This window comes from Thalassophryne amazonica, unplaced genomic scaffold, assembly GCF_902500255.1.
Source record: "Thalassophryne amazonica unplaced genomic scaffold, fThaAma1.1, whole genome shotgun sequence".
Lineage (NCBI taxonomy): Eukaryota > Metazoa > Chordata > Actinopteri > Batrachoidiformes > Batrachoididae > Thalassophryne > Thalassophryne amazonica.
The window spans coordinates 420,808-438,872 of NW_022986239.1; the positions used below are offsets into that span (position 1 = coordinate 420,808).

The 18,065-nt window shown below is 44.4% G+C and overlaps 1 protein-coding gene across 1 annotated transcript in view; it reads right to left on the minus strand.

Moving 5' to 3' along the window:
* Nucleotides 1-18,065, minus strand: part of LOC117505737 (neurofascin-like) — a 62,672-nt gene that overhangs the window by 33,848 nt on the left and 10,759 nt on the right. Inside the window, exons 3-4 of the mRNA XM_034165288.1 lie at nt 2,308-2,457; nt 8-139 (exon numbers count right to left, since the gene is read on the minus strand). Of these exons, the coding sequence (XP_034021179.1) occupies nt 8-139; nt 2,308-2,446 (271 nt within the window). The 5' untranslated portion in view covers nt 2,447-2,457. The remainder of the gene's footprint in view (nt 1-7; nt 140-2,307; nt 2,458-18,065) is intronic.

Below are 18,065 nucleotides of genomic sequence, written 5' to 3' on the forward strand. Positions count from 1 at the left end.
GTCTTACCAGGATATTTGCCTCCACGACTCCTTTTGATGAAGCACACGATGAGGAGGATGAGGATGATGAGGGCGATGGCACACATGAGCCCAATGAACCAGCCTTGGGTGGCGATGTCCACCTGGTCCTTACTGTAAGCTGGACACAGACACAGTGGAGAGTCAGCAACTTCCCGGATCACACTGAAGAACGAACGCAGCCAAAAGACATGATGAAGGTGTTGGACTTTTGCTGGGTACGATTCACAACGCCGACCTATGAACTGATGAATACCACAGTACTGACCAATCAGAAAGTACAACATCAAACCCAAAGACATTGTCCACACAGAACCAGGTCCACAAATATTTGGATACTTTGTGAACCCAATGTATTAATATCTGAAAAATTCGAATGTTTTTGACCCTTCAGAGTTAGTGGAGGAACCGTGTTTATTATCGTGGTTTTACAGATGGCTGTTTTTGCCGGTTTAATAATGTTCTGTGCTGTCTTTATATTTGTCCTGCAGGTTGTCTTCTTTTATTTTTAATTGACAATGTGCTCAATAAATTCATTTTACAATTATCTGGTACAGCACACATCATTAAGGAAGACAGGAAGCCACAATCGATCCAGAGCACAGAGCGTCCACAGGTGCTACGTACGATAGCGTCAACAGAGACAAGTGCACGGTCTGTGTGACATTAAAACACGCTCTGCTCTGTCTCGTCCCTCCGTCTTCACGCTCTGCTCTGTCTCGTCCCTCCGTCTTCACGCTCTGCTCTATCTCGTCCCTCCGTCGTCACGTTCTGCTCTATCTTGTCCTTTGTCCTCACGCTCTGCTCTCTCATCCCTCTGCCCTCCCGCTCTGCTCCATCTCGTCCCTCCGTCCTCCCGCTCTGCTCCATCTCGTCCCTCCGTCCTCCCGCTCTGCTCCATCTCGTCCCTCCGTCCTCCCGCTCTGCTCCATCTCGTCCCTCCGTCCTCCCGCTCTGCTCCATCTCGTCCCTCTGTCCTCCCGCTCTGCTCTATCTCGTCCCTCCATCCTCCCGCGGATCTTTGAGCACCACTGGAGCGACTTGAGGCCAAGTGAATGAAGACCGAAGGAAACAGATGAGTCCCGCTGTATTCACACATCTGAGCACCCTGAGTATTCCACGCAAAAATTCTGCTTTAACTCTGGGGGGCTTTGCACAAACTCGGCCAAATGTTATGTTTGTCAGACTGCCCATTTCAATAAAGTATTTATTAAATGTGCTCTTCATCAGCTGATATCTGGCACTTAAGATGCTTTTTAATCTTGGTAACAAAAACAAAAAGAAAAATGGAAAAAAAAACAGAAAAAAGGTGACGTGCATGTTCAGTTTTCAATATTAACTACACGAAAAAAAATTACTTCACTAAAACATTTTGTACAGTCTTTATATTAAGACAGAAAACTCTGGCTCCCATGGAAGATAAAAAAACTTTCTACCTGTTTAAATCCAGGCGACTCTGCAGTTAAATAATCTGTTTGTTGCTGTTTGTGATTCTTGCTCTTTAAGATTTTAAAAATACCTAACTTTCCCATCCAGACTGTCGCTGACGTCAACATGTGAATCAGTTTTCACCCTGTTTGGTCCAGATATGTTGTGTGTCCTCACTGTGTCCCCCTGTCTCACACTCAAAACAGCAAACAAAGTCCAAGCAGCAGGAAAGATCTCTGTCTGATGTCCCCTCAAAGTTCTGAACACGCACGAAACTTTCTGGTGAACTTTGCAAACATCAGCTGGAACTCATTTTGCTGACTTTTGTGAGACAAAAACCAACAGAAACTGATACTTTTCCTTGAGTAGTCACTGTGTGACTGAGGCTACAATGACAACTTCCTGTTTTTTGCACAAGAGTCTTTCAAAATAAGAACACAGGTCAAATGGATGATGTCATCAGAAGTCAAATGCAGAACAGATGAGAAAAACAGTGAAAACTCATTATTCTTTTCTTTTGGGGGTCAGACTTAATTTATTTTTAGACCTGAATGGACCCAGCCTCAACGAGCTGCTGTAGTTTACAGCTTTCTCTACTGTACACAGAATAAAAAACAACTGACAGAAAAAGACAAACACCTGCAACAGTATGGTGAAGCTGATTTTTCACAGTTAAGAGATCATTTGCTTCCACTTCACTCAGACTCAGATGGTGAAGCCTGAATCCATCCTGACAACGTGTGAAGTTCTCAAAGGACATGGAGAACAGGAACAACGTCCTCAGCTACGACTGACAGATGTGCGTTTGGACTCGCCCACCTGACTAGAAGCGTGGGTCCGCCCTGCCAGGTGTGGTCTCACCTGCGCTGGTCTTGAAGGTGACAGGTTTGCTGCTGATGCTGTGGTGCACGTGAGAGTAAACCCGCAGATGGTACTTGGCGCCTGCAATCAGATCCAGTACCGTAACCGGGGGCTGTTGTTTCACTGGTACAATTTTCATTGTCTTGTCGCCTTGGAGACAGAAGAAAGGAGCCAATCACACTTCGGGGGTGTGGCTTTGGCTGTGCTTACTGGGGCAGGTGATGCTTTGTGGTGGCGGCGTGACTGAAGTGAGTTGAGACTGAGAACAATGCCATGCCCATCCTCACGTCAACATGGACGACTTCACGCCGAATGAATGCTGAGAGGTGACGTGTCTTCATCAGGACACCACAACGCTGTGGACGTCAAATCTGAAATCTGCCGTCAGCCTCGTCCAGTGAAACTGGACCTGACAGAATGTATGAAGACTTCCGGCGGCAAAGCATTGTTTGTCTCAGTGAGCCACGAGCACACACTTCTGTCCACGAGGCAGCAAGCACAAACAGCCGCTGGTGACATCATGCACCGTGCCGTACAAACGCCATTCGTGCCATATGACAAGAGCCATGCTACGAATGACAAGCGCAAAAAGAAAAAGGTGAAAAAGAGAAGCCATGCTCATTCTCCCTGCAGCCATCAACCAATCCAACGCCGTGACCTTCTGATGCAAAAACAGACCAATCATCGGAAGCTGTGAGAGCGGCATGCTGAAGCAGTCTGAACAGAACACAGCCGCCGAGGAATCTGAGAATGAAGCTGTGACTTTATGAAAAATAAATCATAAACAATGTCGGCATAAACTCCCAGTCACTCCCCAAGCAGGCTGCGGGGCTCTGTGATTGGCTAATACAGGCACACGCCTGAAGAGTGATGCCTGTGTGCTGAACACCACGCGCCTCAGAACTGTTTCTCATCACCACCCAGCCTGTTCCACCGGACCGAAGAAAACTATCACCAACGATCACATGCTCCAGAAACACACCATGATCTTGAACTGTTGGTTCAAACGACTACTTCCATTTGTAGGATGATCTGTACACTGCTTACAACAGAGAGTGAAGCAAAACTCAATCAATCAATCAATCAATTTTATTTATATAGCACCAAATCACAACAAACAGTTGCCCCAAGGCGCGTTATATTGTAAGGCAAGGCCATACAATAATTATGTAAAACCCCAACGGTCAAAACGACCCCCTGTGAGCAAGCACTTGGCTACAGTGGGAAGGAAAAACTCCCTTTTAACAGGAAGAAACCTCCAGCAGAACCAGGCTCAGGGAGGGGCAGTCTTCTGCTGGGACTGGTTGGGGCTGAGGGAGAGAACCAGGAAAAAGACATGCTGTGGAGGGGAGCAGAGATCAATCACTAATGATTAAATGCAGAGTGGTGCATACAGAGCAAAAAGAGAAAGAAACACTCAGTGCATCATGGGAACCCCCCAGCAGTCTACGTCTATAGCAGCATAACTAAGGGATGGTTCAGGGTCACCTGATCCAGCCCTCTCTACTTTTAAGATTAGGCTTAAAACTTTCCTTTTCGCTAAGGCTTATAGTTAGGGCTGGATCGGGTGACCCTGGACCATCCCTTGGTTATGTTGCTTTAGACGTAGACTGTGGGGGGTTCCCATGATGCACTGTTTCTTTCTTTTTTTGCTCTGTATGCATCACTCTGCATTTAATCATTAGTGATCGATCTCTGCCCCCCTTCTCGGCATGTCTTTTTCCTGGTTCTTTCCCTCAGCCCCAACCAGTCTCAGCAGAAGACTGCCCCTCCCTGAGCCTGGTTCTGCTGGAGGTTTCTTCCTGTTAAAAGGGAGTTTTTCCTTCCCACTGTGGCCAAGTGCTTGCTCATAGGGGGTCGTTTTGACCGTTGGGGTTTTTCATGGTTATTGTATGGCCTTGCCTTGCAATATGGAGCGCCTTGGGGCAACTGTTTGTTGTGATTTGGCGCTATATAAGAAAAAAGTTGATTGATTGATAGAGAGGGTGTCTGTCTCCCTGATCTGAATTGGGAGCTGGTTCCACAGGAGAGGAGCCTGAAAGCTGAAGGCTCTGCCTCCCATTCTACTCTTACAAACCCTAGGAACTACAAGTAAGCCTGCAGTCTGAGAGCGAAGAGCTCTATTGGGGTGATATGGTACTACGAGGTCCCTAAGATAAGATGGGACCTGATTATTCAAAACCTTATAAGTAAGAAGAAGAATTTTAAATTCTATTCTAGAATTAACAGGAAGCCAATAAAGAGAGGCCAATATGGGTGAGATATGCTCTCTCCTTCCAGTCCCTGTCAGTACTCTAGCTGCAGCATTTTGAATTAACTGAAAGCTTTTCAGGGAACTTTTAGGACAACCTGATAATAATGAATTACAATAGTCCAGCCTAGAGGAAATAAATGCATGAATTAGTTTTTCAGCATCACTCTGAGACAAGACCTTCCTAATTTTAGAGATATTCCGTAAATGCAAAAAAGCAGTCCTACATATTTGTTTAATATGCGCTTTGAATGACATATCCTGATCAAAAATGACTCCAAGATTTCTCACAGTATTACTAAAGGTCAGGGTAATGCCATCCAGAGTAAGGATCTGGTTAGACACCATGTTTCTAAGATTTGTGGGATCAAGTACAATAACTTCAGTTTTATCTGAGTTTAAAAGCAGGAAATTAGAGGTCATCCATGTCTTTATGTCTGTAAGACAATCCTGCAGTTTAGCTAATTGGTGTGTGTCTTCTGGCTTCATGGATAGATAAAGCTGGGTATCATCTGCGTAACAATGAAAATTTAAGCAATGCCGTCTAATAATACTGCCTAAGGGAAGCATGTATAAAGTGAATAAAATTGGTCCTAGCACAGAACCTTGTGGAACTCCATAATTAACCTTAGTCTGTGAAGAAGATCATTTGTAACCTTCACTAATGCTGTTTCTGTACTATGATGAATTCTAAAACCTGACTGAAACTCTTCAAATAGACCATTCCTCTGCAGATGATCAGTTAGCTGTTTTACAACTACCCTTTCAAGAATTTTTGAGAGAAAAGGAAGGTTGGAGATTGGCCTATAATTAGCTAAGATAGCTGGGTCAAGTGATGGCTTTTTAAGTAATGGTTTAATTATTGCCACCTTAAAAGCCTGTGGTACATAGCCAACTAATAAAGATAGATTGATCATATTTAAGATCGAAGCATTAAATAATGGTAGGGCTTCCTTGAGCAGCCTGGTAGGAATGGGGTCTAATAGACATGTTGATGGTTTGGATGAAGTAACTAATGAAAATAACTCAGACAGAACAATCTGAGAGAAAGAGTCTAACCAAATACCGGCATCACTGAAAGCAGCCAAAGATAACGATACGTCTTTGGGATGGTTATGAGTAATTTTTTCTCTAATAGTTAAAATTTTATTAGCAAAAAAAGTTATGAAGTCATTACTAGTTAAAGTTAAAGGAACACTCGGCTCAATAGAGCTCTGACTCTTTGTCAGCCTGGCTATAGTGCTGAAAAGAAACCTGGGGTTGTTCTTATTTTCTTCAATTAGTGATGAGTAGTAAGATGTCCTAGCTTTACGGAGGGCTTTTTTTTATAGAGCAACAGACTTTTTCCAGGCTAAGTGAAGATCTTCTAAATTAGTGAGACGCCATTTCCTCTCCAACTTACGGGTTATCTGCTGTAAGCTGTGAGTTTGTGAGTTATACCACAGAGTCAGGCACTTCTGATTTAAAGCTCTCTTTTTCAGAGGAGCTACAGCATCCAAAGTTGTCTTCAATGAGGATGTAAAACTATTGACGAGATACTCTATTTCACTTACAGAGTTAAGGTAGCTACTCTGCACTGTGTTGGTATATGGCATTAGAGAACATAAAGAAGGAAATATATCCTTAAACCTAGTTACAGCGCTTTCTGAAAGACTTCTAGTGTAATGAAACTTATTCCCCACTGCTGGGTAGTCCATCAGAGTAAATGTAAATGTTATTAAGAAATGATCAGACAGAAGGGGGTTTTCAGGGAATACTGTTAAGTCTTCAATTTCCATACCATAAGTCAGAACAAGATCTAAGGTATGATTAAAGTGGTGGGTGGACTCATTTACATTTTGAGCAAAACCAATTGAGTCACAGCATCTGTGTGGATGTTAAAATCGCCCACTATAATTATCTTATCTGAGCTAAGCACTAAGTCAGACAAAAGGTCTGAAAATTCACAGAGAAACTCACAGTAACGACCAGGTGGACGATAGATAATAACAAATAAAACTGGTTTTTGGGACTTCCAATTTGGATGGACAAGACTAAGAGTCAAGTTTTCAAATGAATTAAGCTCTGTCTGGGTTTTTGATTAATTAATAAGCTGGAATGGAAGATTGCTGCTAATCCTCCGCCTCGGCCCGTGCTACGAGCATTCTGACAGTTAGTGTGACTCGGGGGTGTTGACTCATTTAAACTAACATATTCATCCTGCTGTAACCAGGTTTCTGTAAGGCAGAATAAATCAATATGTTGATCAATTATTATATCATTTACTAACAGGGACTTAGAAGAGAGAGACCTAATGTTTAATAGACCACATTTAACTGTTTTAGTCTGTGGTGCAGTTGAAGGTGCTATATTATTTTTTCTTTTTGAATTTTTATGCTTAAATAGATTTTTGCTGGTTATTGGTAGTCTGGGAGCAGGCACCGTCTCTACAGGGATGGGGTAATGAGGGGATGGCAGGGGGAGAGAAGCTGCAGAGAGGTGTGTAAGACTACAACTCTGCAAAACTGGTCATTAGATTAGTTCTCTGCCAGATTAGACAGCTGGCGGGTAGCCGATGAAACAACACGGTGATGCAGCTGACCAGTTAGGATTTTATCAGACAGTGTAACCTTCCAATTGTGTTGTTTTATTAAGTAGTGTAAAATGACACAATTGTCATTTTATTAAATATTGTAACCTTACAATCATGTTGTTTTGTTAAATAGTGTAACTTTAATTTTTTCAATTTATTTTAATTTTGATCGCACCAAATCACAACAAAGTTGCCTCAAGGCGCCTTAGATAAATAAGGTCTAACCTTACTAAACCCCCAGAGCAAGAACACAGATGACAGTGGTAAGAAAACACTCCCTCTGATGATTTGAGGAAAAAACCTCAAGCAAACCAGACTCAAAGGGGTGACCCTCTGCTTGGGCCATGATACAGACACAAATTACAAAACAATTCATGAAACAAAAATACAGGAAATGTTGTTGGTGCACAGGAGGGTTACAGAAACAGACACCACTCCCATCTCTGGATGGAGCTGCACCTCAAACAGAGAGAAAAAAACAGAATCAGGCACCAGAAAGACAACAAATACAGTATAACCTGTCAGCATTAAACAACAAGAAAAACAGAAGAAATACTAAGGTGATCGCCGGCCACTAGCCCTACGATTCACTAAAAGACCCAGAATTTAGATAAAGTTGAGGCCGCGGCACGGTCCGTTTATTAATAAAATGAATTAAAAGAGTAAAAAGCGTAGTAACATACTGTACCAGTATGCTGCCATACAAAAGGAAAAATAAGTGCGTCTTAAGTCTGTACTTGAAAGTCTCCACAGAATCTGACTGTTTTATTGATGCAGGGAGATCATTCCACAGAACAGGGACACGATAAGAGAAAGCTCTGTGACCCACAGACTTCTTATTCATCTTAGGGACACAAAGTAGTCCTACACCCTGAGAACACAGAGCCCTGGCCGGTACGTAAGGTTTAATTAGGTCAGCTAGGTAGGGAGGTGCCAGTCCATGAACAATTTTATAGACTAGCAGCAGAACCTTAAAATCTGATCTCACTGGGACAGGAAGCCAGTGAAGAGACACCAAAATGGGTGTAATGTGGTCGAACTTTCTGCTTCCTGTCAAAAGTCCTGGTTTTAATCTTTACTTTGCCTCTTTATTTAGTTCATCTTCATCTGCCCCAGCTTTGTTTTATTGATTGTTATTTTCATTATGTGGTTTTTCCCTGTTCTTCTTTTGCTTTGTTACTTTTCATACTTCCGCCATTGTCAGTCCCATTCTAGTTTTTTCTGCCAGTTTATGCTTGCATTTGTATCTCTTGTTTATTTTTGCTTTTCTCTTTTATGTTATCTGTTGTGCTCATTGTCTGTTTCTGTTTATTCAAAGTTGGTTTAACCTATTTGTTTCTTGTTCAGTGCCAGTTTAGTTTTGTTTCAGTATTTATTTTCCATGTCAGTTCTCATTCACTTTCTTCATGCTTTAGGTTCCTATTTATTGTTATATTTTATTCTGTCCTGAGTTTCTGTTCATCGTTCTGTTTTCCTCACGCCCCTCTAATTATGTTCACTCTGCACCTGCTGAGTGTCCCTGTCTCTTACTTTGACTTTGACCTGTTCACATTCCTTTGTCTTTTCTTCACTCCACCTTGTGTTGTCCTCCCTCACTGTCTTGCACAATGTAGTATCTTCGTTCACTAGCCACGGCCCCTTTTTTGATTGTTCCTCACGCGCACCTTGTTAACACCTGCTTATTTAATCTCCTCCCAGTCACCACACCAGTGTCAGTTTGTTTTCTCCGTGCACTTAGCAGCTCTCTTCACAGTCCTGATTTACCTTGTCGTGTTTTTTGATCCTGTTTTGTGTTTTTTGACTGCGCGTTTTTGCTTCATCTCTGATGTCTGTGTTTGCTCGTGCCACTGAACCCTGCCTGACCATGACTGCATGTATGCCTAGCCCAATTTGTACTTCTGCTCCACTGAATGATAACCTGAGCAATGAACCAAAGCCTGTAATAAAGACAACGACTTCTTTTACACCAAAGCCAGATCTGGGAATCTGCTTTGTGGGTCCAGCTGCCATGGTTGCCGGGCAGCCGCCCGGTCTGACAATACGTGCCAAAGGGGTGCTATATAAAGGGAGAAAAGCAGGGGGCCTAAGACAGATCCCTGTGGAACCCTAAATTTCATGTCACTAAGGTTAGAGGTAGTGTTACTGTACAAAACAGTGAGAACAATTGGTCAGGTATGATGGCAACCATGCGATGGCAACCATGCAAGGGCACTCCCAGTAATCCTAAAATGTTTCTCCAGGCTTTCGAGTAGAACATGATGATCCATGGTGTCAAACGCAGCACTGAGATCTAACAGCACCAGAACTGTAGTGGTGTCTGAATCCATTGCAAGCAGAAGATCATTCACCACTTTAATGAGAGCCGTCTCTGTGGAATGATATTTCTCTGTAAGATAGTCCACGAGCTGCCGTGAAACCACCTTTTCCAGAATTTTAGAGCAAAATGATAGATTTGATATCGGCCTATAGTTTTTCAATACACTAGGGTGAAGATTAGGTTTCTTAAGTAATGGTTTAATCACTGCAGATTTGAAACATTTAGGAACAGATCCAGAAGCTAATTAAAGATTAACAATTTTCATCACAGTCGGCCCAAGAGTGGGCCACAGGTCCTTAAACAGTTTTGTTGGTATAGGATCAAATAAACAGGTTGTGCTTTTTGTAGATGTAGCAGGGTGTAGTGGCTGGATTAAGGCATGCTGGGATATGTTTAACCTAATGTCTTTTATTTTCTTCTTGAAGTAATTCAAGAAATCTTTTGCTACAAAAGGAGAGGGAACTACAGGTGGTTGTCCATGAATAAGTGTTGCCACCGTGTCGAACAAGAACTTTGAGTTGCTTGTTTTTGATGATCAAATCAGAGTAGTAGGTACACTTTGTAGCCAGTAATGCATGCTTATAGTCTAAGAAAGCATCACGCCACGCCAGGTGGAATACTTCTAATTTTGAACTATGCCATTTCTGTTTTAGACCTCTAGCCTTATGCTTGAGAGCATGCAAGTAATCACTGAACCAAGGTGACTGTGTTTTTTTGGGGGGGTGGGGGCATGAGGTTTTAATAAAGGTGGCGCAATCATTTCGAGTGTAGTTGTGAGCGCTGAGTTTAAACTATCCACAAGACTGCCTACTGATTGGGTATTTGCCAAATGTGAAGCTAAGATATCAGACAGTCTAGCTTCAGTCATAGAGTTCAGTTGTAGTTAAGGAGTTGATGCATCGCCATAGTGATAAATAAGGTTGTTGTTCCACTAAACACGGCACCAAAACTGTAAACTTGATAAGTGAGTGATCAGAGACCACTGATGTAAGAGGCATGATGTCAATATTTGTGACAGCAATACCACCTGTGAGAACCAAATCCAGGGTTTTTCCACTAATGTGCGTCGAATCCTGAATGCATTGCTGAAATCCTAATGCATCCACAATTTCCATAAATAATTTTCAGAGAGGATCAGAAGGCTTATTTATATGATTGTTAAAGTCACCAATAATCACAATGTTATCTGCACTAGTTGACAAGTTACAGATGAACGCACCACTTAAAGTCAATAAATATGAAATTGGTCACTAGATCCTTGATCTCTGGACTTAAATAAAAATAAACAAAATCTGTAGTTTTTGTCAAAAGCATTTCCTTTCAGACATTAATGGTATGAATGTCACTCCCTACCTCTGAGCTGAGCTCAGACGGCTGCACATCTACATCAATGTAATTCATAAAGAACGCTGGACATTTTGTGAGGAAAAAAAAGTTTAGACTGTTCTCTGTGTTACAACATTTGGAAAGAGGTGTCATTTGATTTAAAATGGTGATTCACTTTGAAGTTTTTAATTCCAACTGGACTCTGTCTTGGCAGAGAACTGTGCAGTGTTTGCAGCTGTCCGAACGGAACGGAAGCAGTTCTCGTTTCTTGCCTGCAACAAGACAAGAGACCCAGTTAGTGACTTTAATCCGCACAAAAGTGACTCATGATTGACATTTTTAAATGCCTTTGAGAGGAGTTAAGAAGTGGATTTGCCGCTTCTGAAAAGCAGCGAAGCAGAGAACCAACGAAGCAATGGGTCCAAGCTCTGCTTTATTGGTTCAAGCTTCAAGAACAGGTGCTGCAGAAGCGGTTGATTACAGACCTGCTCCACAGTCTGTAATCAACGTAGAGAAATTATCATTTTCCCGACAAACATGCTCAAAAACAATGGCCACTCTGAAGGACCGATAAGGGAATGGTTAAGCAAAAATGATTCTCAATACCCATTCCTTGCGTCCCTTTGAAGAACTCTGGTGCCCCCCCAGGGGGGTGTGCCTCACAGTTTGAAAACCACTGAATTAAATCTTGTAACCTTACAATTGTGTCAATTTATTAAACAGTGTATTTTTTATTTAATAAACTGACACAATTGTAAGGTTACAATGTTTTAAAAGGATAGAATAATTTTATAAATAGTGTAAGATTACAATGTTGTTTTCTTGTTAAATAGTGTAAGCTAGGGCTCACGGTGGGTTAGTGGTTAGCACTGTTGCCTCACAGCAAGAAGGTCATGGGTTTGATTCCCACCTGTAGACTTTCTATGTGGAGTTTGCATGTTCTCCCCGTGTCTGTGTGGGTTCCCTCCGGGTGCTCCGGCTTCCCCCCACATCCAAAGACACACAGGTTAGATGGACTGGAAACTTTAAACTGTCCGTAGGTGTGATTGTTTGTCTGTATGTAACCCTGTGACAGACTGGTGTCCTGTCCAGGGTGAACCTGCCTCACACCCTGTGACTGCTGGGATAGGCTCCAGCCCCCCGTCACTAAGTGGTTGAAGATGAGTGACTCAGTCGTGTAACCTTATAGTTGTATCATTTTATTAAATCCTGTCACTGTTTGTCGAGTGGTGAGAAGATAATGTTTTTCATTAAAGATGTGTTATTTAACAGGGGTTTAGGAGCAAATGTGAGTTGGAGTAAAAGAAAAGTGAAGCTGGTCTGAAAAGAAGGGCTGATAGAGAGTGAAAGGAAGATTTGACCAGGACTGGAAGTTATCCACTGCATCGGTGAAAAACACAGAGAGGAAAAGAGGACTTGAACTCTGTTAGGGAGGTGTGTGTTCAGTAAACAAACTGAACCTGTTCCTTACCTATGAATGTTTCACAACACTATGGCCAAGGCTTTGAACCGATTTGTGGAACAAAAAGGAAACCAGAATCTTTATTTATGTTCTGGAACGGAACCATTTATTTACCATTATGGTAGCTGGTTAATATCGTTATTTTTTTTCATTCTTGAGAAGATTTCCATTTACAATGTCCCGGTGAGGGCGTAAAACTGCATTAGTGTTCCACACCCAAACAGTTGGTGGCGGTAATGCACCGTGTTGATTTGCAAACCACCAATAAAATCTACAGAAGAAGAAGAAGACGACCCGTGACATTCACTTTTGCCTGTCGTATAATTTGGATGTTGTTGGCAGGACAAAGTGCCGTCATCCCGTGTTTCACATTGATGAACGTACCCGGAGCAGACAAACATTGATGTATTTCTTTTAAAAACTCTGCATTTATTCAGGTCATAATTATGTTTTGTTTTGTCTTGGTGAATCCAAATGGGATTTATTTTCATCACAAGCACAACACTGAAGATATGTCAGATGGCTGAATGCTGGCAGGAATATATTTCAACTTTTAAAATAACTTATTTTTCTTGTTGTTGACAGGACAAAGCATTGGAGTTCTCTAGTTCAGGCTGAAAAACACACCCAGAGCAGACAAACACTGAGGGACTTCTTCAAAAATACTGCATTTCTTTGTTAATTTCCACAATAATGAATTAAAGTTTTTCCCAGACATTGCTATTCTCCTCAGGCTGTGATGATGAATCCGCCTTAAATGACGTAACAAATCAGATTAAGACTTTATATTTACTCAGTGTGTAAGTGGTTTTAGGAAGGGGCTATTTGTACGTAGCCATATTAATAACATTCATACGTAGGGCAGCCTTGTTATGGTTATGGTCAGGGGTTATTGTTATTTTTATGGTTATGGCTGTGTGAGGACTGGAGCTTTAGCTGCCGAGCCAGTCGATGGGCAGCAGTGGGTTTGCTCAGGCTTCTCTATGAGGCTGAGTGCAGCACAGCGCTGCAGCCCTCAAAAAATACACAAACACACTGCTTCACTTGAAATATACAATACCTTAAAACTTTTTCAGTTGATCAGCGCCAAACTTCTTTCTCTTAAAGGGATTTATTGTACTCAGTGTCCCGTTTTGAAAAGTTGTATGTTGTGTGGGCCGCCCGAAGAGGAGGTACTGCTGGCTCACCACCAGAGGGCACCCTGCCTGTCGTCAGGTTTCAGGCACCAGAGGGCGCAGTCGCCTCTCAGGAGCACCAGGAGCACCGGTACTGACAGCTGTCAGTCATCACTCATCTACACACCACACCATAAAAGCTCGGGAGAGACATCACAACTCTGCCGAGTTATCTGCTTACCTTCAAGGTAAACTACTCAGCCGTTCTGTGCTGTACGCACACGTTTTTGCAGCAGAGCTTTTTGCAGTCGTAACCTTTGGTACACTTGCAGCTTGTAGCCGACTTTGTGGAAGTTGGAGGAGTTGGCGTCTCCACTCCTCACTTCAGATTTTGATTAAGTGATACATAAGGCACTGCAAGTGCAGGTCTCTGTTGGCGGTGGAACCTCGTGGGTCCCGGCTCTTCTCTGGTTAGGCGTCTCCTACCCTCGGGCCTGCCCACGCGTCACCGAGTTTTGTGATTGACAGACAAAAAGCATATTTGGTTGTTTTGTGCACATTTACAGAATAAATTATTTATTCGGACTTCCTATTGGCCGTTCATTTACGCCCCCTGACGTGGGTCCGTGTACTTCACTTTCCCAACAGGATAACTCGGCCACGTCATGGACTCCGAGGGGCATTTTCCACCAGTTGAACCACCATGGCATATGTGATTAATTTGCTTCGGGGCAAGGTACGCACCTGGGCTACGGCGCTCTGGGAGCAGAACTCACGGCTCCTGTTGACGTACACTGAGTTTATCAGGGAGTTTCGACAGGTGTTTGATCACCCTTACAGAGGTGAATCAGCTTCAAATGTGCTACTGTCAATCTGACAGGGGCGCAGGAGCGCCGCTGAGTATGCAGTCGACTTCCGCGTCGCGGCAGCAAGAGCTGGCTGGAATACGGTAGCCCTCCGCGCCGCCTTTATAAGGGGGCTGTCTCCGGCCCTAAAGGAGCACCTGGTGGCGAAGGATCAGCCGCGGGATTTAGACGGGCTTATCGACCTAGTTATACGGTTAGACAACCGATTAGAAGAACATCGACGGGAGCGAGACGAGGGATGTGGCTGGGCACGCGCTGCCCCTCTCCCTTCTGGGTCCGAAGCAGTGCCGCCCTCCCCCTGCTCCAAAGCCAGAGCACTCTGCGTGACAACAGCTCCCCCTGCTGACCAAGCTATGGACACAAGCAGAGCTAAAGTAAAATCAGAGAACAGACAAAGGAGGCTGGCCTGTGGAGAGTGTTTTTACTGCGGCTGGAGTGAGCATATGCAGAAAAACTGCCCCAAACGGTTAAAACGTCAACGCTCGCCCTTAGAGACTGGGCTAAGGGTGAGCCATAATACTCACGAGGGAACACCACGAAAATCCGCACGAGTCCCAGTCACAATCCTCTGTGGGGATTTAACCCTTCATGCCCCAGCACTGATCGACACGGGGTCAGAAGGGAATCTGCTTGATAGTAGATGGGCTAAGGAAGTAGGGCTCCCTCTAGTGGCCCTTCCTTCACCATTGAAGGTACAGGCACTAGATGGCACCCTTCTTCCAATAATAACACACCAGACACAGCCCTTAACACTGGTTGTCTCTGGAAACCACAGGGAGGAGATTGTGTTTTTTGTAACACCTTCTACCTCCAGAATTATTTTGGGCTATCCATGATTGATTAAGCACAATCCCCAGATCGATTGGCTGACTGGGGTTGTGGCTCAATGGAGCGAAACCTGCCACCGGGAGTGTTTAAGATCCTCGGTCCCACTCGGTGACTGCTAAAGAGGAGGTCCGAGTCCCCCCCAATCTTGCAACGGTGCCGGCTGAGTACCATGATCTTGCTGACGTTTTCAGCAAAGATCTGGCACTCATGCTTCCCCCGCACCGACCGTATGATTGTGCCATTGATTTAGTTCCGGGCGCTGAGTATCCGTCCAGCAGGCTGTACAATCTCTCACGTCCGGAGCGCGAATCAATGGAGACCTACATCTAGGACTCTTTAGCTGCCGGGTTAATCCGGAACTCTTCCTCCCCGTTGGGTGCCGGTTTCTTTTTTGTGGGCAAGAAGGACGGCGGACTCCATCCATGCATTGATAATAGAGGGCTGAACGAGATCACGGTTCGCAACCGATACCCGTTACCTCTATTGGATTCAGTGTTCACGCCCCTGCATGGAGCCAAAATTTTCACAAAGCTGGATCTTAGAAATGCTTATCACCTGGTTCAGATCCGGAAGGGAGACGAATGGAAGACGGCATTTAACACCCCTTTAGGTCACTTTGAGTACCTGGTCATGCCGTTCGGCCTCACTAACGCCCCCGCGACGTTCCAAGTGTTGGTTAATGATGTCTTGCGGGACTTCCTGCATCAGTTCGTCTTCGTGTACCTAGACAATATCCTCATCTTCTCCCCAGACCCTGAGACCCATGTTAAGCATGTACGTCAGGTCCTGCAGCGGTTGTTGGAGAACTGGCTGTTTGTGAAGGGCGAGAAGTGCGAGTTCCACCGTACTTCTTTGTCCTTCCTGGGGTTCATCATCTCCTCCAACTCCGTCACACCCAATCTGGCCAAGGTAGCGGCGGTGAGAGATTGGCCACAACCGGTAAGCTGTAGGAAGCTGCAACAGTTCCTTGGCTTTGCAAATTTCTACAGGAGGTTCATTAAGGGCTACAGCCCTGACCTCCACAAAAGTCCCCTTCACCTGGTCGGTGCAAAGCCGCGTTTAGGGAGTTGAAAAGTCGGCTTTCGACTGCAGCAGTTGTGGTGCAGCCCGATCCTAACCGCCAGTTTATTGTTGAAGTGGATGCCTCTGACTCAGGGATAGGAGCCGCGCTGTCCCAGAGCAGGGAGTCCGATAAGGTTCTCCACCCTGGTGCCTATTTCTCCCGCAGGTTAACCCCAGCAGAACGGAAATATGACGTCAGCAATCAGGAGCTCCTGGCGGTGAAAGAGGCCCTGGAGGAGTGGAGACACCTGTTGGAGGGAGCTGTGGTTCCATCAGAACCTGGAGTACATCCGGACCGCTAAGCGTCTGAACCCCAAGCAAGCCCATTGGTCACTGTTTTTCGGACATTTTAACTTCCAGATCACCTACTGAAAAAGCCCTCACTCGACCCCGAAATCCTGGCCCGCTACAGACCCATTTCAAACCTGCCGTTTCTTTCCAAAGTCCTGGAAAAAGTTGTAGCAGCCCACCTCCACAGTCATCTTCACATCCATAACGTGTATGAAAAATGTCAGTCCGGTTTTCGATCAGCTCACAGTACAGAGACAGCCCTGGTCCGCGTCATGAACGACTTGCTTATGACTGCGGACCAGGGCTCACCATCACTCCTCTTACTACTGGATTTATCATCTGCTTTTGACACCGTGGACCACACCATCCTACTTCATCACCTCCAGTCTATAGTTGGACTTACTGGGACCACACTCAACTGGTTCATGTCATACCTCACGGGCAGGACAGAGTTTGTGACCCTACGACAGTCCAAATCATCACCTCATACAGTTAGCTGCGGAGTGCCTCAAGGGTTGGTCCTCGAGCCCTTTTCACTATCTACATGCTCCCACTTGGTCAGATAATCAATAAACACAAGGTTTATTTTCATTGTTACTCAGACGACACACAGCTGTATATAAAAATGGACCCCACTCCCACCACAGTTCTGCCATCTACACTTCACTGTTGCCTGGAGGAGATAAGGGCATGGATGGCTGACAACTTTCTTCAACTGAACAGTAGCAAAACAGAAGCCATCCTTATTGGTACCCCTCACCAAACCCAGTCCTTCTCAAACTTAAACAGTATCTCGATCTTTGACCATAACATTTCCCTGTCCTCATCCGTTACAAACCTTCGTGTCAGATTTGATTCACATCTTACATTCAACTCTCACATCCGTCACCTCTGCAAGGTCTCTTTCCTCCACCTTAAAAATATCGCAAAACTCTGCCCCTCCCTCTCCCAATCCGATGCAGAGAAGTTGATCCATGCCTTTGTCTCCTCCAGATTGGACTACTGCAATGCCCTCCTCATCGGGATCCCCGGCAAAAGTCTACAAAAGCTGCAGCACATTCAGAACTGTGCTGCCCGGGTCCTGACGAGGAGGCGCAAATATGACCACATCACTCCAGTCCTCAGATCCCTTCATTGGCTGCCCATTCAACAAAGAATTCAGTACAAACTCTGTCTCCTTACACACCAATGCATACATGGAACTGCCCCTGCCTACCTTAGTGAACTCCTCACGCCACACACCGCCCAAAGAACCCTCCGCTCCACCACGTCCACCTACCGCTTGCACCAGCCCAGATCAAGCTCTCCACCATGGGAGACAGGGCCTTCCAGGTAGTCGCCCCATAGCTCTGGAATGCCCTTCCAGAGACCCTGAGGGCCCCACAGAGTGTGGGGGCATTTAAAAAAGGCCTCAAGACATTTTTATTTAAAAGGGCCTTTTAAAATGTTAAAAATGTTAAAATGTTTAAAATGTTTGATTTTATTGTGTGGTTATGTTTTATGAATATATTTTATTGTTTTTGACCCTGTACATTGTTTGTTTTTAGTCTCTGCTCTGTAGCACTTTGAGATTCCATGGAATGTAAAGTGCATTACAAATAAAATGTAGTATTATTATTATTATTATTACTGCCCCGGGACCAAGAACCAGAGGTCTGACGCACTGTC